This window comes from Symphalangus syndactylus, chromosome 22 (genome assembly GCF_028878055.3).
Source record: "Symphalangus syndactylus isolate Jambi chromosome 22, NHGRI_mSymSyn1-v2.1_pri, whole genome shotgun sequence".
In the NCBI taxonomy this organism is placed as follows: domain Eukaryota; kingdom Metazoa; phylum Chordata; class Mammalia; order Primates; family Hylobatidae; genus Symphalangus; species Symphalangus syndactylus.
The window spans coordinates 18256562-18278728 of NC_072444.2; the positions used below are offsets into that span (position 1 = coordinate 18256562).

General features: G+C 53.7%; 1 protein-coding gene across 4 annotated transcripts in view; it reads right to left on the minus strand.

Moving 5' to 3' along the window:
• ALDH4A1 (aldehyde dehydrogenase 4 family member A1) overlaps positions 1-21338 on the minus strand; it is a 29665-nt gene extending 8327 nt beyond the window's left edge. Inside the window, exons 1-8 of one of the 4 annotated variants that reach the window (XM_055262293.2) lie at positions 21001-21338; positions 10286-10379; positions 9634-9726; positions 6736-6783; positions 5744-5899; positions 3554-3703; positions 3399-3473; positions 1975-2162 (exon numbers count right to left, since the gene is read on the minus strand). In XM_055262293.2, the coding sequence (XP_055118268.1) occupies positions 1975-2162; positions 3399-3473; positions 3554-3703; positions 5744-5899; positions 6736-6783; positions 9634-9726; positions 10286-10379; positions 21001-21062 (866 nt within the window). In that variant the 5' untranslated portion in view covers positions 21063-21338. Of the gene's footprint in view, positions 1-1974; positions 2163-3398; positions 3474-3553; positions 3704-5743; positions 5900-6735; positions 6784-9633; positions 9727-10285; positions 10380-10529; positions 10647-21000 lie in introns of those variants that run through there. The other 3 variants (XM_055262294.2, XM_063631746.1, XM_063631747.1) reach the window with 3 other exon arrangements.
• Positions 21339-22167: the final 829 nt, after the last annotated feature.

Genomic DNA, 22167 nt, shown 5'->3' on the forward strand with positions numbered 1-22167 from the left:
TGAAGACATGCTGGGCACACTGCAGGTACCTGGCAGGGAACAGACCCTGCTGTGGTCTGCGAAGGATCCCCCCCAAGCCCAGTGCCCAGGCCTGAGAGGCCAAACCGAGGAGAGTCCTGGGAGAGGGAGCTCAGGCCCTGCCCGAAGCTGCCACCCTGGAGGGCCTCGCCTCCTCCCCAGGCTCCAAGTGTGACCAACCTCAGCACCACAAAACAATAAAAATGCTAATCACCCGGGAGCCAGCGACACAGTAGCTAATACTAATTTATGGCCTTCCCACCTTTAAGCCCGCTGCTCATCAGAGCATGGAGAATGGGGGCCAGGCCCGCTCTGCCCGCCCGCTGATAGGCGGGGAGCCCAGGGGCCCGCGGCTGGCGGAGCAGGCATTTTGGAAAACGGCCCTTCTCAGCAGTTCTAACACTGCTACCACCCACCCCATCCCCAGCAAAGCTGCGGGGAAGGGGGTAGCAGAGCCTGGGGCCTGGAAGAGGAGGTAAGAAGGACCCCCGAGCTGCAGACCCGGGCCTCTGGCTGCCTCCAGGCATCTCCACCCAGATAACACCCGACGTGACCAACACGAGATTCATCTTCCCCCGAGCCCGCTCGCCCTCCCAGGTGCCCATCTTGAACACTCTCGCTGACTACCCCCCTCATCCCCACACCCACCCCAACCCCAACTCCAGGACAGGAAATGGCCACTGTGCCTCCCTGCATCCTTCACACCTGAACCTGCCCCCTTCTCCACATCCCCCGTCTCTCCCGGTTCAAGCCCCTACAACCCCTCCCTGGAGGTCGACAGTTCCTGGCCAGTCTCCTGCTTCAGGTCACAAAGAGATCACTGAGAATGAGGGTGTAAACACGGGCCCAGAGGAGCCAGCAGAGAAAGGAAACAGGGTGGATCAGGTATGCAGGGGGCCAGAGCGCACCCACCCACCTCCAGACAGTGGTACTACCAGGAAATGCAAGATCAGAGCATCCAGGTCCAGGGGACCAAGACAGGCCAATATTTGGATTTATCTGTGAAATTGTCCCAATTATACAAAGTTGGGCCATCACTGTTAGGAGTCAAAGAAAGTAGAGCCTCTTGCCAGATCCAATTTGGGGGCCATTATTTGCAATCTCTGCCTGACACAGAACTCTGACTCAGCCACTCTCCCTGCTTGAAACCTTCCACGGCTCCCATCACCTTCAGGATAAAGGCCAGACACCTTTGCAGACTCCTAAGTATCTTATGGTCACCGAACCACTCTCCACCGCCACCTCCAGCCCGAGAGCCGGGACCTTGTCCCTGGTGTGTGCTCACCACTGAGCCTTAGTGTGAGCTCCAAATTTCCTGCTCAGCCAGTGAGTGCATGGATGGTCGAGATCAGGTAGCGGCCTGCCTCCCCTACCTCAACTCAAACCATGTCCTGCCCTCGCTCTCTTGCCCTGTCGCCCCCAAACTCCACACTCCAGCCACACAGGATCCTGCCATGCCCCAGAGCACATGTTTTTGGCTTGACAACATCGTATGTGCTGTTTCCTCTCCCAGCATATATATTCTTCTCCTGCCTCTTCCCCTCTGCCTGGCCAACTCCTCTGCTTAGATGTCACTTCCTCCAAGAAGGCTTCCTGACTCCTCCAATTCATTCTACGCTCCCCTGTGCCCTTTCCAGTAGCAGAGGTAGCACTGAAATCAATATCACCCACAGCTGTAGGGTGCACTTCCAGCCTGCGAAGCTCTTTCCTCTTCATTAACATGTTTAATCCTTGCAATGACTCTGCAAATTAAGGATAATCACTCCCTGTACAGGTGAAGAAATGGAAGCTCAGAGAGGTGAAGTGGCTCACTCATAGCCACACAGCAAGTAAGGGAGTAGGGTCAGTGCATGACCCCTGGGTTCACAGCCCCATCCCCAGGCAGACAGCAGGTGAGCAGGGTTGCCTATGAATGTCCCCTAGCCACCCCAGCCTACACCATCCCCAGGGACTTACGGCACACTGCCTGTGAAGTTGATGCCACAGAGGTGCTCTGAGCTGGTGACAGTGTCCCCAAATAGGGGCCCATCAGCTGGCACAAACTGGATGATGTTGGGGGGCAGGCCGGCCTCCCGAAGGATGCGGTAGACAGCATAGCTGGCCAGCATGGCAGTGTCACTGGGCTTCCATAGGACCACGTTGCCCTGCCCGGGAGGTGTTTCGGTGATACATGAGGATGGCGCCACCAGCCCCCAACCCCCACCCCACCCTACCCTACAGCACGGCCATCCCTCACCTGGAACCACCAGACCCTGTGCCAACCAGGACATCCCCTACCCGACCCCACTCCTCCAAGGCGTCTGGCCCTATCTCCAAAAGTCCCTGCCAAGGAGGCCATGGCACGGCCCAATCTGCCCCATGCTCTGGCCAAGGCTCCCTTTCCCCAGAAGGCTGCACCGACCGGTCCTGCCATCACCTAGGCAGGTCTGTTCTTAGTGCTAGAGTCACTGAGTGCTCACCGGGCGCGGCGGGGCAAGTACACACGGGCTCTCTCAGCACATGTCCTGGGTCAGGCATGTGCAGCAGCCAGGCACGTGGGCGCCTGGACATGCACCGTGTTTGTCTGTGCACAGATGCATGAGGACGTCCCCCTCCATGTCCCTAGTACACACCCCGGCATCAGCATCCAGTGCCCCTGTCTGGGGCTCGGGATTCCCGAGGACTATGTGGACCTCTCCCGCCCAGGCTGTCTGGGAGCTGGGCTGCCTCTCCCCGCTAGGCCTGGGACTTCATCCGGTAAGAGCCACCCTCACTCCGATAATGGCAGAGGAGTGACGTGAATACCATCAACCCGGAGAGAGACTAGATCCAAAGCTTTCTCTGCTCCATCATTTATTTACTAGTCACTCAGTCTTGCCAAGTAAGTCACGGCTGTGTGTCTCAGTTTTGTCATCTGGCAAAGAGGCAGAGTCACAACTCCCTCTCGGAGCTGCTGAGAGGATGAAATGAGATCATCTCCATGCTATGCCTGACAGCAGCAGGCACGTGGTGAGCACTGAAGGTCCGCGGTAATTATCATCAACAGAGCCGCCAACACTCAGCCAGCTCCGGGCCAGCCCTGCCTGCTGCTGGATGTGTCTCATTTGAGCCTCACAACCTGGTCATGGAGGCTTTCCTATTATTTCCACTTTGCAGATGAGGAAACTGTGCCTCAGAGAAGTTCAGGGATTGCCAGGGTCTCCCAGGCAGAGAGGGATGACGCTGGGATTCAAACCGGGTCTCTGGTCCCAAAGCCTACCCACAGCCCCAAGCTGCCTCCACCTTCTGTGCCTCTCCCCATGACTAGGCTGAGACCCAAGGGGCTCGGGGTGGCCTCTGTCTGTCTGTTGGGACCAGGAGGACAACCAGCTGCCACTGTCCCACCTGTGCCCACATCTCACCATCAGGGCCGGTGCCCCTGCCAGGTTGCCGCCAATTGCAGTGAAGTTAAAGGGCGAGATGGCCGCCACGAAGCCCTGGGGAAGGAGGCAGTGGTGAGGTCAGGCCCACGGCATTGGGCTGCCCCGCCTGCTCGCCCACTGCCTCCTGCAGGTACCTCCAGACCCCGGTACACCGTGCTGTTGGTGCTCGGGGGCACGCTGATGGGCTGCTGCCCCTCCAGCTCCACCGCGTACTTGGCATTGAACCGGAAGAAGTCGATGAGTTCCGCTGCAGCGTCAATCTCCGCTTGGATCACGGTCTTACCCTGCAAGGCAGAGGGCCGGGGGTCAGGAGCAGCCAACAGCCTCCTGTCCATCCTCTTCTCACATATGACGCTGTGCCCAAAGCGAGCACTGAGCCGGGCCCCAGGAGGGACCAGGAAACATTTGGAGGGCTGACCAGGTCCCATCCCAGGGGCTGAGGGGGAAAGGATTCTCAAGCCCCTGAGCCAGCACCTCCTGCAGCCAGCCCTCTGGGCTGGACAGGGATCAGAAGAATTTACTGATCCTCTGCAGCAGGCCAGGTACTTCTCATGCACTGTCTTCGTTTCATAGCAGCTCTGAATGGTGGTGCATGGCAAAGGATCTATGGTCAAGCCTCAGACTAAATTCAGGATCAGAGCCTTCCAGACAGAAGGGCAGATAAGCATGAGCCAGAGACTAGCCACTGCAAAACCAGGACAGAGACTGGGTGTGTGGGAGGCGGATGGCTTCTTCCCCAGGAATGATGTTCGGCCTTGCTGGTTAGTTTGGGCCAAAAACCAAGAGGCGAGTGACTGTGATTCCCTTAAACCGTCCATTCTTAATAACAGCAAATGTGAGCTGCAGGGAAAAGAACTGTGGACAGCCAAGAACGGGGCTTTTCCAGATTGACGTGGCCCCCTCTTGGCACCCAAGGTCACTGGCAGGTGCACGACCTATTAAAGACACACAGCCCATGAAGCTGAGCTAAGATGTGTACCTTGCTTCCTAGAAGTTCCTGAGTCTTAGGCCAAATACAGAGAGAGCCTAAACTGATCCTACAGTGTCTTCCCAGCAATGTGCGACTAACCCGGAATACGCAGAGCCGACGCCTACCCCAGAGGGCTGCTGAGCCAATCTAAGAAGGCATTTAGCAGGATGAGGGGCTGTCATACCAGCTCTGTGCAGCAGAGGGGGTGCTCACAATGGGGATGGGGAGCAGGCAGTGGCAAATGCCTGATCCAAAAAGCAGCCGGGGTTCTGGCTCCTGCAACTTACCCTTCAGGAACCCAGTTAGTTGGCAGTGTAGGGCTCAGGTCCTGAAGGTGGTGAACTAGCCCTTTCTCCCATGACTCCTGTCCCCCACACACTCTGCCTGCTAGAGCCACTCCTCACTCAACTTGCATTTAGCAGGGTGAGGAGCTGTCATGCCAGCTCTGTGCAGAGAAAACCATTGATAGGGGCTTGCTATGCCTCCTGAAAGGTATCATGCAAAGCCCAGAAAAAGACCGAGAATGTCAAGACATGTTTACTATGTCCAAAAAGCTTGTGAAGGGGCAGTACCTAGGAACTCAATATACTCTAGTGCAATCTGAGCTGTAACTGATGCAGGAACAACATGCTCTGGGGAAACAGAGGCAGGAATAGTCCTTTTGGTTGGAGAAGGCTCAGGAAGCCTCACGGAGGGGATGACATCTGGGCTGGACCAGGAGGTAAGAGTTCACTGAGCACAGAAGAGACAGCAAGCATTCCAGGCAGGAGGACACGTGGGCAGAGGCAGAGAGGATGCCTGCCGTGGCCAGGGAGTCCTGCTAAATGCCAAATAGCTACACTATGGGCGGGACAGCTTGGCAGGGAAGGGCAGAGCAGTGGGCGAGCTGGACAGAGGTGGGCAGAAGGGCGCTGGGTATGGGGCTCAGGTCTTGGGACTTGCCTCTCAGTGGTGGAGAGGTCTGGGTGGGTCATAAGACAGGAGTAACATCCTGGAGGTGTTGGAAAGACCACTCTGAGGGCGGCGAGGGGCTGACCAACCTGGGAGGCAGGGAGACAGGGCAGGCCACCACCAGTCCAGGCAAAGCATGGCAAAGGCCTAGGAGCGAGGACAGAGGGATGGAGGAGAGGGGACATTTCCAAGGCAGGACACACGGGCTCTGCACAATCTGTCTCACCTAATAATTTGTGATCATCCATCCCAGCTCCTAGGCCTTGTCCCTTGAGGACATCTCTGGGTCCCCAAAAGGGCTTGGGACCCAGAAGCGCTTCAGCTGATGTCTGCTGCCATGGGTGGGGCACGACTGACTCCCACCCTACCCCGCCCCACCCACCTGGGCCCACCAGCACCTCACCTGTCCCACCATGGTCTTGGCGAGGATCTCAGCCCTGCGCGGCCCACTCAGCATGTCTGCCGCCTTCAGGAAGATCTGGGCCCGGTCTGCAATAGGCTTCAGGTCCCACTCTTTCCGGGCAGCCAGGGCAGCCTCAATGGCTTTGTTGAGCAGGCTCTAAAGGGAGAGGGAGAGGTTGGGGACTGCCGCCTGCAGCGGGAAAGGCCCTGGGGAGTGAGCGAGGGAAGAGAGACCTGGAAGGCCACTCTCTTCCATCCGGGGACAATGCCTGTCTCCCTGGGCCCTCAGCCCCCTGCCACCACAGCTGTCAACAACAGTGTCCCATCAGAGCCTGTAGTGGCTGCCAGTCTGAAGCCTGAAGGGCCCGACCAGGTTGGTCAGCTCTCCAAGGCCTTGGCACTGAGTCCTGCAGCTGTTAAACTGGCTCCACTTTCTCTCATGGTCTAATCAAAACCTTACCTTATTCTTGGGACCTGGTACCCCTTAGCCCACCATCCAGAAGCTTGAGGTCAACTGCAGCCTGAGACATGGCTCTGCTGCTGGCCTCCCAGACCCCAACTGCCCTCATTGCCACACAATGCCAGCTCCTGGACCCCCAGCCACCCCAGCCCCTCCTGCTGGCCCTTTCCAGTGCCAATTCTTGGGCCTGGCTTTCCATCGATGGTGTCTCTAATTGCCCTGACTCAGCCTTCCAGAATCCACTCCTCCCCAGACCAAGGTCTGCCCCACCACAATGGGCATGTCTGGGAATGTCTCAGCCCTGGCTGAGGCAGCTTGCATTTGGCTCAAGTTAACCTTTGCATGCCTGGCCCAGTCAAAGACATTACCCAGGGACTCTCTCAGTGCCAGCCACCCCACCCCCTGCCCACCTTCCCACCGCAGCCAAAGAAGGACACAGCAACTGATGCCCCTCCCCCATATCAGCAGCTGGCAGGGCAGGGCAGGAGCAGCAACCCTAACCCCCGGGTCACCAGGCACAGAGGCTCACTCACCTTGTCTGCATAACAGAACTTGGCCACCTTATGTCCATGGTTAAAAGGCTGAAAGGAGAGAAGAGTGAGGTCCCAGCCTGAGAGGGAGGTGCCAGGATAAGGACGGAGAGGGCTGGGCTCAGGGCCGGTTTTCCAGGAAAGTCCTGGACACGCCTGCTGTCCCCCCCTGCTCCCATGAAGTCCTCCCCAGTGCCCGGCCCACAGGTTGCTCCCTGTTAAGGGTGCTGGTGTACCCACTATACAATGAGTAAGACATGGCTCCTTCTCCAGACGGCTCACGGTCCAGGAGAAAGGCATAGACCACAGGGTCTTTCCAGGAAAGCACAGACCTTTGTGGTCAGAGAGACATGGGTTCGAATCCTGGCTCTGCCACCTACTAGCTGTGGGGCCCCAGGTAAGCTCACTTCCTCCCATAAGTCTCCTCATCTAGGAAATGGGGACTGCCCTCCCTGTCTCCTAGCACGGACAGGAGAACCAAAGGGGATCATGGATGAAAATTCTTTGGTCCAGCATGAGGCTGCCACCATGGGCAACAAAACCAGGTGAGGCCCAAAAGAATGCACCGGTGTTGTGAAATGCCTGGGACTTCCGTCCTGCCCCGAAGCCATTGTGGACAGAACGATTGTTTCCTAAGCTCCAGATTTACTAATCTAAATAGGAAGATCCTCAACAAACATTTATAAACACAACCTGGTGTTGGTCCAAACCGCACCATTTTGTAAGCTCCCCGCTATTTTGCAGACCTTGGTCCAAGTGAAACATTTCACAGGAGCTCAGGCCATGAGAAACATCTGGCTCAGCCGCCTGACTGCAAGGCGGACAAAGGCCCACCTAAAGAAACTTCCCTATCAGCCAGGCACGGTGGCTCACGCCTGTAATCCCAGCACTTTGGGAGGCCGAGGCAGGCAGATCACGAAGTCAGGAGATCGAGACCATCCTGGCTAACATGGTGAAACCCCGTCTCTACTAAAAATACAAAAAATTAGCTGGGCGTGGTGGTGGACACCTGTAATCCCAGCTACTCGGGAGGCTGAGGCAGGAGAATGGCATGAACCTGGGAGGCGGAGCTTGCAGTGAGCCGAGATCGCGCCACTGCACTCCAGCCTGGGCGACAGAGCGAGACTGCATCTCAAAAAAAAAAAAAAAAAAAAAAAAACCATCCCTATCATATCTTGCTGGGTAAAGGTACAAGGAACACCACGATGACATCCCACCAGAGTGCCAAACCACCTGATCATAACAACATCTTATCAATATCCTGCCAGGCAGCAAGCCATACTGCCCAGACCCGTCTCACCCATACTGATGCGTACCCCAGCCTGTAAGCAGCAGTGGGCCCTGGCATTAAGCTGGTCCCCCACGTCCTCAGGTTTCTGCAATATACTGGTGTTGCTGTTTCAGCCGCCCTCTCTGTGTGTGTGTGTCTTTCCTTAACCCCTGTCTTCCCTTCAAAACCTAATGCCTGGCAGTGGTGAATGCTAGCATGGCCAACGAAGCAGGGAGAAATTTCACTTCTTTCCTTCCTAGGGCTGGCAAGATAGTTTATGTCATAATAGGTAACACTTTTGCTACCTATGTCTTGTGGTGGGTTATTGGAGTTTTCCTGTCTAAAAGAGTAGCCACGAGCCACCTTTCACCTGCTTGACAACCACACGTGGCTCGTGGCCGCTGGAACAGACAATGCAGACCTGGAATGTTTCTGTCCTCACTGCAGGAAATTCTATTGGCCAGCGCTGATCTGGGCTTGAGCAGAAAGTGACCAATCTCCTTCACGTTAAAGCTTGGCACAGTCACTCTGTATTCGGACCACACCTGAGATTGGCCTGTGATGTTTAGGGGCCGAGAAAGTGGCTGCGACCTGGGCCCCAGTGGACTGCAGAGTCCTGTCGGTGCTATGTCCCAGCAAACATAGATCCTGCCCTCATACGCCCCAGTACCCCAAATGTCTGGTGCCACAGTGATCAGCACATGGCCACAACCTCCAGCCAGGTCGGCGAGACAATGTGGGAAATGAAAATCAGCAGTATCCACCAGGGGCTTATCAGAATGCTGGAGCCTCGCTGCCTGGAAAAATCCCAGCTGCCATGCGGCCTCGGACGCCTGGGGAGCTACAGGTGAGAGCAGACTCTAGGCAGTTACAGAGACAACCAGGGAGCTGGGTGGCAGGTGCTGCTGTCAGCTGGCACCTGCACACACAACCAGTGACAGACAGAGTGACCTGGCCAATGCCTGCAGACCTCAGGCCACGCTTAGACAGCTCCAAGTAGTCCTGACCCAGCAACTAGAGTTCCAGGACACCTCTGTGGTCAACTCCTGCCCCAGGCTGTCCTGGGAACCTTCAGAGTGGGGGACCTGGGTTCTCCCCCTCAGTCACCCCTCCCCCTGCACACATCTGCGCAGGGTTTCAGCCGGACAGAGCCAGAATCTGCTTGCCCTGTTTGCAAAAGGGCCGACCTTTTACCCTCCCCCACATCACAGATCTATGAGTTTCCTGGCCCATGTAAAGTGCACGCCAGTTTCTGGATGGATAAACTCCAAGCATGGGGGCTTCTTAGGCCAGCGCCATCTGAGGAGCTCGGGACCTGGGGCCCAGCTTTTTGCCATTAGCTCCCAAACCCCTTTGGCAAGAAATCTATGAGGAATAACAGAAGATGCTGTGTGGACCCCTCATGGCCTTTCTGGCCCAGACACAGGATGCTGCTATGGGCTGGATGCAGTGTGGGCGCCGTCCTTTGCTTTGGGAAGTTTTACTGGTCCACAGAATTCAAAATCTGGGGTGGGGAGGGGCATTATGAAGGCCTTGAAGTCAGAGCCCACACATTATAACCTTACGAGCTGTCAGAGAAAGTGGTCGCATATTCAGGGGAGGGGCTGAGCCCTGCCACCCGCGGGACATACCGACACTTGGTACTGCACTTCCGACGTCCACACCTCCTCATCCCCCACCACGCACGGGATGGCTTCCGTCCGGCCCTTCAGGTCCTTCAAGGCCTGGGGAGAGGGAAAAGAGTGGGTATGGTCACTGCCTTCCTCGCTTCCTCCCATCTAAAACCCTAACGCAGAGTCCACAGACGGAGTTGCCCAGGCTGACACAGAAATGAGAAGGGGGCCAGGCCGGGTCGGTGGCCATCAGAGAATGTGTGCTCCCCTCAGGGGCAGCCGGACTGTGCTCCAGCCATTGTCACCCAGCAGGAAGGTGAGTTCTACCCATGACACAGAGATAAAAAAAACTGCACCTGAAACTTATATGAAACCTCATGATCTTTAAAATGCTGGCAATTAACTGGAAAACATGTTTAGCTATAAAACAACTAGGTTTACGACATCTGACCTGGCCTGAGAAGCCCCAGAGTAGCTCCAGGCTGCCACCCTGGTCCTCCCAGCTGTTTCCACACTCCAGACCCACAGCCCTCCCAGGCTTCCTCCCAAGGCTGGGAGCAAGGATAGAAGCGGGTGATGGCTGCCGGCACGGAGCGCTATCTCAGGGCTGCTGGGGACGGCCTCTGCTCCATGCCCTGCATCTCTCGGGTGCCCCCCACCCTCCCATTACCTTTTGCAAGGCATCTCGCTCAGGGCTGCCCTGTGTGAAGGCTAAGACGGGCTCGTTGGCCACCTTCAGGGAGGAAGTGTGCTTCCACCGCAGCCTGGGACACAAGGGCAGAGGACAGAGGCAGAGAGGTCAGCAGCGGCCCCACCACCAGACCCCAGCCCCTCTACCTCTGACAGGGGGTCCTAGGTGGGCACCCAGAGCCTGAAATCCAATGCAACTAGAAAATGGGGGGTCAAAAACCCACCTTGGGCTGGGCATGGTGGCTCACACCTGTAATCCCAGCACTTTGGGAGACCAAGGCGGACAAATCACTTGAGATCAGGAGTTCGAGACCAGCCTGGCCAACACGGTGAAATCCCATCTCTACTAAAAATATTTTAAACATTAGCCAGGTTTGGTGGCATGTGTGCCTGTAGTCCCAGCTACTCAGGAGGCTGAGGCAAGAGAATTGCTTGAACCCAGGAGGCAGAGGTTGCAGTGAGCCGAGATCATGCCACTGCACTCCAGCCTGGGTGAGAGAGCGAAAAACTCCATCTCAAAACAACAACAAAAACCCACCTTGGGGGTCCACAACCCAAGGTTCAAGTCCCAGTCCCACGGTTGTGTGTCCTTGAGCCTGTGAGTTGCCTCCTCTGAGCATGGTTCTACATCTATTAAGTAAGAATAATCACACCGAACTCACTCGGTTGTTTGACGTTTAAACACATAGATGCAAAACCATGTTTAAGTATTTTGCACATGCAAAGCGTTACTCTCCCTTTCTTCTCCCACAAGGCAGGCTTTATCCCAAAAAGACCCAAGTTCCTTCTCTCTCTAAGCTGAAAGGGCAGCACATTCCAGAACACAGTCTCCTCAGAATGTGAACCAGCTGAGATCCCCTTGGCACAAAGGGCTGAGAGCTCCGGGTGGGCAGGAATGTCCAAGATGTGGACCATGAAGTTGGAGGGCTGCCCTGAGCTCAGTTCACAGCCCCGGGAGGGCTGGCCGTGGGGGTGAGGTGCCTGATTCCAGGGCACTGAGTCTCAACAACTCCTTGCTCAAATCCTCTGACCTCTTTCCACCACCCCCTACCACATCTGAGGGTCACAAGGTGGGAGGTCAGGTGGCTCAAAGCTAGGACACTGGGGTCAGTCATTCCAGAGCTGGAGCCTCAGCTCTGCCACCTCCCAGCTGTGGGGCTTCCCCTTCAGGCCTGTTTCCCCCTCTGTAAATGAGAAGAATCATGATGACAAAGTCAGCTAATGCCCAAAGGGCACTTGAAATTGACAAACTTCCCATCTACGTGGCATAGGATGGGCCTCACCAGCCACCTCTCTACAGAAATAAGGGCATTTCGGTCCTAAAAGGAAAATGACTATTTCAAGATCAAGAGTAGGGGAAACCTGCACTTGAGTCCAGAAGGCCCAGATATCATCTCTGTCTGGTGTCAATGGCCTCAGACAACCCAGAACAGCTGGAGGTGCACAGGTGGGGCTCACTGGTCGGCGCGATGAGGGAAAACACACAGCGTGGGGAACCACAGGGCATCTCAGTAAGATGCTGTTAGGAAACCCATGGGGTTTGGCAGGGTGATTTGGGGAGGGTTTAAGGAAGCCAGTGTTAGCTCTGGATTGGCTGCCGTCAGAAAGTGGGGGTGAGGCTGACTGGGAAAAAGGAACATTTACCAAGATGTGCAGAGCTTTGTGGGTGGCACAGAGACCTTGTTTTTGTCTGTGCTTAGACAAAAATCATGAAGAGGAGGCTGGGCACGGTGGCTCACACCTGTAATCCCAGCACTTCGGGAGGCCAAGGTGGGCGGATCACTTGAGGTCAGGAGTTTGAGACCAGCCTGGCCAATATGGTAAAACCCCGTCTCTACTAAAAATACAAAAATTATCTGGGCGTACTGGCCCGCTCCTGTATTCCCAGCTACTTGGGAGGCTGAAGCAGGAGAATCGCATGAACCCGGAAAGCAGAGGTTGCAGTGAGCTGAGATCACGCCACTGCACTCCAGCCTGGATGACAGAGCAAGATTCCATCTCAAGGAAAAAAAAAGAATCAGGAAGAGGGCTTATTGTGTCTCATCTGATCATGGTCTCAGAGGGACGTGGCCTGAGGCTAGTGTTCTGTGAGATTGCTTTTGCCCTATGGAAGACAGAATGGCCCGGCTATGAGTGTCGGGGGCCAGAAGGAGTCTGAGGCTCAAAGGCCCAGCCTGGGAGGCCTGAAGGAAGGACACGAAACCAAAGGAGTGTGGCCTCCCTCCTCCACAGGGCAGAGGCCCAGATGCCCACTGTGACCTCAGGATCACATGCCCCCATGGCTTTCTCTGTGCCTGGAAGTCTCCAAGCACTGGCCCAGCTGTCCATCCATCAGTCTGAGTGTGGCCTGGAGAACAGACACTAGTTCAAAGTTCAGCCTGAGTCAACTGCAGCTAAAAATAACCTAGGGACTCCCACCCATCAATGCTTTCTTTTTTCTTTCTTTCTTTCTTTCTTTTTTTTTTTTTCTTGGTTCATGAACAATTTTGGGCTAACAGGAGTACCCATCCACTGGCTGCTCGGGTGAAGGCAGAGACGAATCAGTCACAGGACTTGGGGCCTCTCTGAGGATCCATGAGGACCTTCTTGGCAGGACGGTATTCCTCATCCATTCATGCATTTATGCAGTCAGTACACATTTATTCCACATGGCAAGGATGGAGAGATAAATCGGATCAGGTCAATAACAGCTCACTCAATTATTCAGCACGGGTTTTCCAAGCACCTAGGAAGTGTCCGGCTCTGGGAGGCAGATATGAATCCAACCCAACCTTTCTCAGAGCAGCCGTCAGTCCTCCCACTTAGGGAAGGTGGCACAAGGCAGAGTCTGAATCTGACTCAGGTTTCCCTGAAAATCTGCAGTGCCCTTTCTCCTCATGCCCTGGGCCTGAGACCTCAAGTTGGTCCCCCTCACCCTCTACAAGTGGGATCTGATCCACGAAGGCCATGCACCGTTTCACCTCCTGCACCGGAAGATGTCAGGGCTCCAAATGCTGGGATCTGATCCACGAAGGCCATGCACCATTTCACCTCCTGCACCGGAAGATGTCAGGGCTCCAAATGCTGGGATCTGATCCACGAAGGCCATGCACCATTTCACCTCCTGCACCGGAAGATGTCAGGGCTGCAAGTACTGGGATCCGATCCACGAAGGCCATGCACCATTTCACCTCCTGCACCGGAAGATGTCAGGGCTCCAAATGCTGGGATCCCATCCATGAAGGCCATGCACCGTTTCACCTCCTGTGGCGGGAGATGTCAGGGCTCCAAATGCTGGGATCTGATCCACGAAGGCCTTGCACCGTTTCACCTCCTGCACCAGATGTCAGGGTTGCAAGTACTGGCATCTGATCTACAAAGGTTATGCACCATTTCACCTTCTGCACCAGGAGATGTCAGAGTTGCAAGGAGCTGTGGGCCAGCCAATGGAGATACAGAAATCTATAGAGGGAAAAACTGAAAAGACACAGAGGGCCCAGACTCCACCTTATCCAAGACACCTGGTCCGAGGTACTATTCACTTTCACCTGGACTCATGCCATGCCAGTCCTGCTCCAGTCTCCAAATCATTCAAGTCCACACCGCAACCAAAGTTAACATGAAAATCCGATCATCAGAGAGATGGCACAGTGGGGAGCTCAGTGAGAAACTACTCAGTGGCTTCTCATTTCTTCTGAAATAAAGACATCAGAATCCTTACCAAGGCCTCCAAATGTATTCCGCATCACCCTGCCCCATTTGCAGCAATCCAGCCACCCCGGTCTTTTCTGGGGTCCCCTCTGCTTGAGACGCCCTCCACTGGTCCAACCTCACACAGCCGGAATGGGGCTCCAATCGGATCCTCTCATAGCTCTAGACTTTTCTGGAAGCACTAGTGAAAACCCTATTATAGACCTCTGAATGACCATCTGTGTGCCCACCAGGCCACAGGCTCCACACAGCCAACCCGTACCCATTCCATTCACTACCAGGCACCCCAAGCCTAACACTAACCAGCCACAGTAAGCACCTGAGAAATACAATCAATACATGAGTGTCACAGCTGACACCAGGCGCCCAGGACTGGACTCAAAGGCCAGTGCTCTTCTGCTATCACCTGGGGCTGGACACGGGCCCCTTGGGTTCCCCAGTGGCTAGGGTGAGGGGTGGCCAAGGACAAGGAGAGGAGAAATAGAAAGGAAATTATCTTTGCTTCATTCAGCCTCCTGGCTTTTCCAGCCATTATCTGGAGCCTGATAAGGCTAATCCTCTCTATCACTGAGATAAAGGCAACACCAGGTGAGCAGGGACAGTGCAGGGCCCAGGGCGGGACCTGGAGGGAAAGAAAGGCCCAGCCAGGCAAAGTGGCTCATGCCTGAAATCCCAACACTTCGGGAGGCTGAGGAGGGTGGATCACTTGGGGTCAGGAGTTTGAGACCAGCCTGGCCAACATGGTGACCCCGTCTCTACTAAAAATACAAAAATTAGCTGGGCATGGTGGCACATGCCTGTAAGCCCATCTACTTGGGAGGCTGAGGAAGAAGAATTGCTTGAACCCGGGAAGCAGAGGTTGGAGTTAGCCAAAATTGTGCCACTGCACTCCAGCCTGGGCGACAGAGCGAGACGCTGTCTCAAAAAAAAGAAAGAAAGACCCAATGCCAGGGACGAGCTGCTTCAGCCACTGCCCAGCAAACATCAGGCAACATTTGTCAAGCACTTGCCACCACATGCCAAGCATTAACCTTAGTGAGACAGGATCATCTCACTGAATCCACCACACAAGTGTATGAGGGACACATGACAGGTTGAGCATCCCTGATCCAAAAATCCAAAATCCAAAATGCTCCAAAATCTGAAACTTTTTGAGTGTCAACATGACGCTCAAAGGAAATGCTCATTGGAACATTTTGGACTTTGGAACTTGGGAGTAGGGATGCCCAACTGGTTCAGCAAATTCGCCAAAATCCAAGCAAGTCCAATATACAAAACACTTCTGGCCAGGCGCAGTGGCTCATGCCTGTAATCCCAGCACTTTGGGAAGCTGAAGAGGGCAGATCACTTGAGGTCAGGAGTTCTAGACCAGCCTGGCCAACATGGCAAAACTCCATCTCTACCAAAAGTACAAAAATTAGCTGGACGTGGTGGCGTGTGCCTGTAGTCCCAGCTACTTAGCAGGCTGAGGTAGGAGGATGGCTTGAGCCCAGGAGGTGAAGGTTGCAGTGAGCCAAGATCTTGCCACTATACTCCAGCCTGGGAGGTACAGCGAGACTCCATCTCAAAAAAACAAAAACCCAAAAAATGAAACACTCTGTTCTCAAGCATTTCAGATGAGGGATACTCGACCATAGAATGATCTGTTTATGGATGAGGTTCACTCCTGGCTCAGGGTCACAGCTCATGAGTGACAGAGTAGGATTTGACCCCAGGTGTTCCTTACTCAGGAGACTTACACTATGGCTGAAGCACCTGGAACATCTCAGAGGCCCATGGTCAGGTGGGGCTGAAGGGACACATTCATCCTCCTCACCATACAGCTACAACCTCATTTCCACCTGAGGAAAGCGGCCGCCCCAAGGTGGGCAGTGACTTGCCCAAGGTCACTCAGCTGTCTACTGGCACAGCAGCTCAGCCCAGGGACTCTTCACTCCATGCCATGACCTCTGCCAGGAAAGGGAAAGTTTGGGGATTAAGGAGGCTACAAGAAGGGGAGAAGTCTCTTCCATCCCCTGAGGTGAGCAGGGTCAAAACCCTAACAGAAGGTTGGATGTGATGGCTCACGCCTATAATCCCAGCACTTTGGGAGGCTGAGGCAGGAGGATCACTTCAGCCCAGGAGGTTGAAACCATCCTGGCCAACATGGTGAAACCCCATCTCTACAAAAAAAAAAACACAAAAATTAGCTGGGTATGGTGATGTGCGCCTGTAGTTCCAGCTACTTGGGAGGCTGAGGTGGGAGGATGACTGAGTCCAGGAAGTTGAGGCTGCAGTGAGCTGAGATCGTGACACTGTACTCCAGCCTGGACAACAGAATGAGACTCTGTCTCCAAAACAAACAAACAAACAAACAAAACCAACAATAACCGAAAGGGTTTGGCATCTGGGGTACTTAATTGGAATAAACAGAAGAGACCGAGGACATCTGAGGTCCATACCTCCCCTCCTGCCACCATCCTTCACTGCTGGGCCCCTGCTGTCTTGATATTCCTGAACGAAGATGATCACTCCGGGAAACCCATTGGTGGGAGAGGGGGATCATCATAACCGCAGCAGCACTTACCGAGTATTTCAGGTGCTGGGCACTCCAAAGTGCTTTTCATGTATGAGACCATTTAACCCGCAGGACAATCCTATGAGGTGATTACTACTGTCATCTTTATTTTCCATATGAGAACATAAGGGAGCCCAGAGAGGGTGAGTAACCTGCCCGGGGCCACAGAGCTGCCAAGAGTTGGAGCCAGGATCCAAGCCATGCTGTGTTCTGGACCACCTCAACAGCAACCGTTCAACGCCTACTGTGTGCCGGGCCAGATGCAGGGCACAGGAGGCAGGCTGCTCCCAGGGGTGCCACTGCCAAGCACTGCCTCAATGGTGCTTTCACTACTTTAGAAGTGTGATGATAATCACAGGTTTTAATTATTCTTCCACTCAAATACTCACAGAGCACACATTCGGTACCAGGCATCCAGGAAACCACTGGTCACATCACCGCTCATCCTTGCAGCCACCTGCTATGTGGCTGTTAATACAATCATCTGCATTTTGCAGATGAGGATACTGAAGGGACAGAAGCTGCCTTGCCAAGGCCACAAAGCACTGGATGGGCTCATCGAGATGGCCAGCAGGACATTCCAGGCCAAAGGCACTGCCCCAGCCACTGGTTGGAGGAGTTCAAGAGCAGAGAATGTCTAAGGAATGGTGGGAAATGCCAGCTCCCGACCCAGGGCAAGCTGTGCCCATCCAAGGGCCGGGCAGACTGGGAAAAGCATTGGGTGTTTTTGATATTTTGAAAATTAAACCATCAGGTAGCCTGAGAAGAGTCCAAAATCACCCGGGATCACTGCAGGGGACACAGTAGTAGCCAATTCTGGCCCACAAGCCCCCTGATGTCAGATGGGCTGAGCAGGAGTCACATCTGGGCTTGGCACAAGAAGTAAGGAACAGAAGTGAACTCTTACAAGCCTACTACATGCCTGGGCTGGCTATTAATCTGTATCCTGCCTGTTTTCAAAGAGAACTGAGGACACTGATGGTAAAGTTGATTGAGAAAAAAACAGGAAGTCAGGGTTAAAGGAGAAAAGAGACAGTCAGCTGGGAGGCCTGGTGTTCACCAGCTCAAGGCCTCGGACAAGTTTTCCTTAATTTCCATGGGCCTCAGTTGTTTAATCTGTGAAATGGGGGTGGTAACCCCTACCTCATAGGTTGCTGAGAGGCTGAGTAAAATAATCCACATGAAAAGTAAATGGCAGTCATTGTCACCAGCTGCCATCCCTGGGCCCACCTATAAAGGCCACACATTTATGGTGATTATCCTGAGGCTGGCCGTGATAAATATCGATTGACAAGGAAGGGCTCACACGATAAGTTCATTCATTCCCAAAATGTTTGCCAAGGGGTTACCAGGTGCCAGACACAGTTCCAGGGCCTGGGAACATACTGTAAGGCAGACAAATGTATAAAGGGAAAAAACAAGCTACAATAAAGTATGGGCAGATGAGCTTGTTTCTATGAGGTTTTTTTTAAAGCATGTATATTCATGGAAAGTTAAAGGACATGAATCAAAATGTTTTGGCTTTTTTTTAATTTTATTATTATTATACTTTAAGTTTTAGGGTACATGTGCACTATGTGCAGGTTTGTTACATATGTATACATGTGCCATGTTGGTGTGCTACACCCATTAACTCATCATTTAGCATAAGGTATATCTCCTAATGCTGTCCCTCCCCCCTCCCCCCACCCCACAACAGTCCCCGGAGTGTGATGTTCCCCTTCCTGTGTCCATGTGTTCTCATTGTTCAATTCCCACCTATGAGTGAGAACATGCGCTGTTTGGTTTTTTGTCCTTGCGATAGTTTACTGAGAATGATGATTTCCAGTTTCATCCATGTCCCTACAAAGGACATGAACTCATCATTTTTTATGGCTGCATGGTATTCCATGGTGTATATGTGCCACATTTTCTTAATCCAGTCTATCGTTGTTGGACATTTGGGTTGGTTCCAAGTCTTTGCTATTGTGAATAGTGCCTCAATAAACATACATGTGCATGTGTCTTTATAGCAGCATGATTTATAGTCCTTTGGGTCATGAATCAAAATGTTAACAGTGGGTACCTCTGTGTGGTACAATTCCAGGTGATTTTTCTATTTTTTTGCCTTATCTGTACTTTTCACAACTGACATGTATTAAACTAAAAGAAAACATGTATCAAGGGTATTTTTTAAAACTAGCAGAGATTCCTGGCACTCAAGGCAAAAAAGAAAACACTAAGAAACATCTCCTATACCCGTTCCTCAAAAGCAGCAGTTTTTCTCAGGACTAGAGTTTTACACGTAGGACACTGAGGGATGTCACTGAAAAAGCCCTGTGACTGTTTCTCCATAAATGCAGACATGGCACGTCACAGGTGTGCCCTAAATGTTCACTGAGTAAATGAACAAGTGATCAAATAACAAAGCTGTTCCTCTAGAGCAGTGGCTCTCAACCAGAGGTGATTTTTGTCCCCCAGGTAACATCTGGCAATGTCTGGGAACTTGTATTTCCTGTCAGGACCAGGGTTTTTTTCGTAATTGTCAGGGCTGGGGGTGCCCCTGACATGCAGTAGGTAAAGGCCAGGGACGCTGCTAAACATTCTACAGTGCACAGGACAGACTCCACAACAACAAAAATGTAGCCCCAAATGCAAATAGTGGTGAGGTTGAGAAATCCTGTCTAGGGCATGCGGCCAGCTGCTGTATTAAAGGGGTAACCTGAGCCCAGGGAACTGGTTGCAAAATGCTCTTTCTCTTTCCCTTCTCAATTTAGGAGGCCTCATAATTCAGAGCATAAATCTGGATTTAGACCAACTGTAATTTCAGTCATATATCTCTGAATGGCAGATCGTTTCTCATGATAATACAGGAATGAGACAGTACTTATCGGCTCGGGTGTTAAGCCCGTGGTGCTTGATTGCTTGATAATTATTATTGTTATCATGGGCTTATCTTTTAGAATATGGATTGCTTTCTACTAGATATTGGAGGTTTTTCCTATGCATTTCTCCCCTATCAAGCCGAAAACTCCTCAAAGGCCCCACCCCATGTAAATTCCCTGGGCACTCCTCAACTCTCGGGTGTTTGGCAGAGCACCAGCTCACAGTAGGCACTCAGGAAACACAGGACTCTATAAGCCCCATCTTCAGGGAAGGCCCGCAAACGGGATCACACAGGGAGTATGGCAAGTGTGGCCCCAGTCTCAGTCTAGAAGAGGAACCCCTCTGTCCCATGTCCTCTTCCCGCGCCCTTTCCTATCCCCTCCCCACCCACAGAGGACACACAGCAGTGTTGAAACTCATTTGTGCTGAGAGCACCACCATGCCATCCCTTGGGGGAAGGGAGAGGGCCACTGATTAACTCAGAAAGGGCACAGCTCATCAGGAGAGACACAGCCACTAACAGCCCCAGGGGTCAAGCAAACAAAACTCAAATGGGAGGGGGAGCTGATCCACAGGTGGGCAGCCCCACGAGACTAGGAACCCCTCTGGGGCAGGGTCTGTGTCCCACCTACCTCTCCAAACCTAGCTCCGAGCTGGAGGGGCTCTGAGAATATTTGTCACTGAGTGGGCAAGGGTCCAGACACCTGGCTCCACAATGTCAGGTTTGCAAATCGGGATTTGAAAGGCAGCTCCACCCCTGAACTGCTCCTGGGTTTCTTCATTATTTGGAATAATACCTGCCTCACAGGAGTGAGAAGTTTAAATAGAGGTGATAATGATGATGATCGTGGCAATAATAATAACCGGGCGCTGCCTTTGTGCTGGGCACTGTTCAGTGCACTCCCCATGTATTAACTCATTGAATCCTCATGATAAGACACCTGCCAAGTGCCTGGCCAGCATTTGGTTCATTATAAGCACTCCATAAATATGATTATTCCACCTACAAGAAGAAAGGAATCCTCTTTTCTGTCCAACATTTAACTTGAAAAAAAAAAAAAAGCGGGCGTCGGGGTGCGTGGGGAGCAGGAAAGAGAGAGGTAGAAATCCTGGTAGAAGGAGAGGAGGACTCGGGGAATCTGGGGCGGGATGGGGGCACTGAACGTGAGACGAGGGTGGGGAAGTGAGATGCGTGGTGTGGTAAAAATAGAAGTGCCCCTCAGGGGAAGCCAGCAAATTGCAAAGATCCAGTATTAGGAGTGAGGTGAGTGACCACAGAGGCTACTTTCCGAGCGCGGGAACCGGCAGGGCCACCGAGGCACCCTACTCGGTCGCAGGATTCGGGAAGAGGAGTCCCCTTGCTAAAGGAAGATGGCTACCTGAGGGAGGAGGCTAAGGAATCTCAGTGGGAGAAAGGCCTGGGTGGGGGTCGGTGGGGAGCCCCTGAGGAACCCGGCGTTGACCGAGGCAGCTTGGGGGTCCGGCAGGGAGGGAGTGCGGCGGCACGGGGGACGCCCAGTGATTCCCAGGCTCCCGGGCCCCAGGCGCGCGCTCTGGCCGCCCCGGGCCCCGTGCTCACTCACCCGGCTCCGGTCCAGCGGCGGGACAGCACGGCGCGGCGGAGCGCGGGCGCCGGCAGCAGCATCTCTGGCTCGCAGCGGGGCTGTTAACTGCTTCGTCCGCCGGGGCGCGGCTAGAATGCACGACCCCGTCCAGAGCGCACCACCTCGATCCGCGGGGGGAAACGGATCACCCCGGCTGTCCTCCGAGCTCGGGATCAGCCAAAGTCCCACTATATTTAGCTTCGGCTAATAAAAAATATCTCTAGTGCCATAACGGGGGCATTACACAACACAGGGCAAGGGAACCCGAAAGCGAAGTCCTGAAATGCATGCGTTTTCCCCTCCTCTCTTTACGGTATGACCCGGGGAGAGGGCGTGAACCCTGCCGACCAATCAGAGTGACACACCAAGCTTCTGACCCAATCAGCGGGGCGGTCCTGTTGCAGCCTTCCAAAGCAGAGCAGAGAGGGGCTGAATAGAGCCAATGAGAGAACCGGAATGGGACACGTGCTGAAGCGGGGCAGAAGGACTCGCTGCGCCCGGCCCCCTGGTGTGCGCCCCGGGTGCGGTGGGCGTCCGACTGATTTCTCTCAGGGCGCAAGTGGCTTGTGCAAGCCTGGAAACCTGTCCGCTACCAGACTCCTCGACCCCGCAGGGCCACAGCGCGGCCTGCCGCCTGCTTCTTCCCGGGGGCTGCGGCCCCTGGAATGAGCCTGCCTTCCAGCTTCTTGGCCAGGACCCAGCCGTCCTCCACCTACCCTCCAGGCGCAGGGCCGGCCAGCTTCTTAGCTTCCTTGCAGATTACGATCAATGCAAGATAAAACCTGAGCTGGCCAACGCTTAGCTTTTCATTTAAAGCCTTTGGCCGCAAAACCAGTTGTTCCTGAGCCTTTTACCCCCAAGTAAAAATTTCAGCTTTCTTTGGAAAATGTTGTGTGCTTGGTAAACACTAGAATGCTATTTAAAACTTGGATTCTGAAGTCTTCTCTGATGACGAGGTCTCAGAGACCCAATCTATTCCTAAAGTAATGTTACGTTTCCTTACTCTCTGTTCTAATTTGTTTATATTTCTTCCAGCAGCATGAACCGGGCACCTGCTTAGGAGTCAGTTCCGATGCTGATTCCGGTTCCTCAACAGGGCACTAGGCAGACTACATATCCTTTCCGGGCCTCAGTTTCCTCATCTGT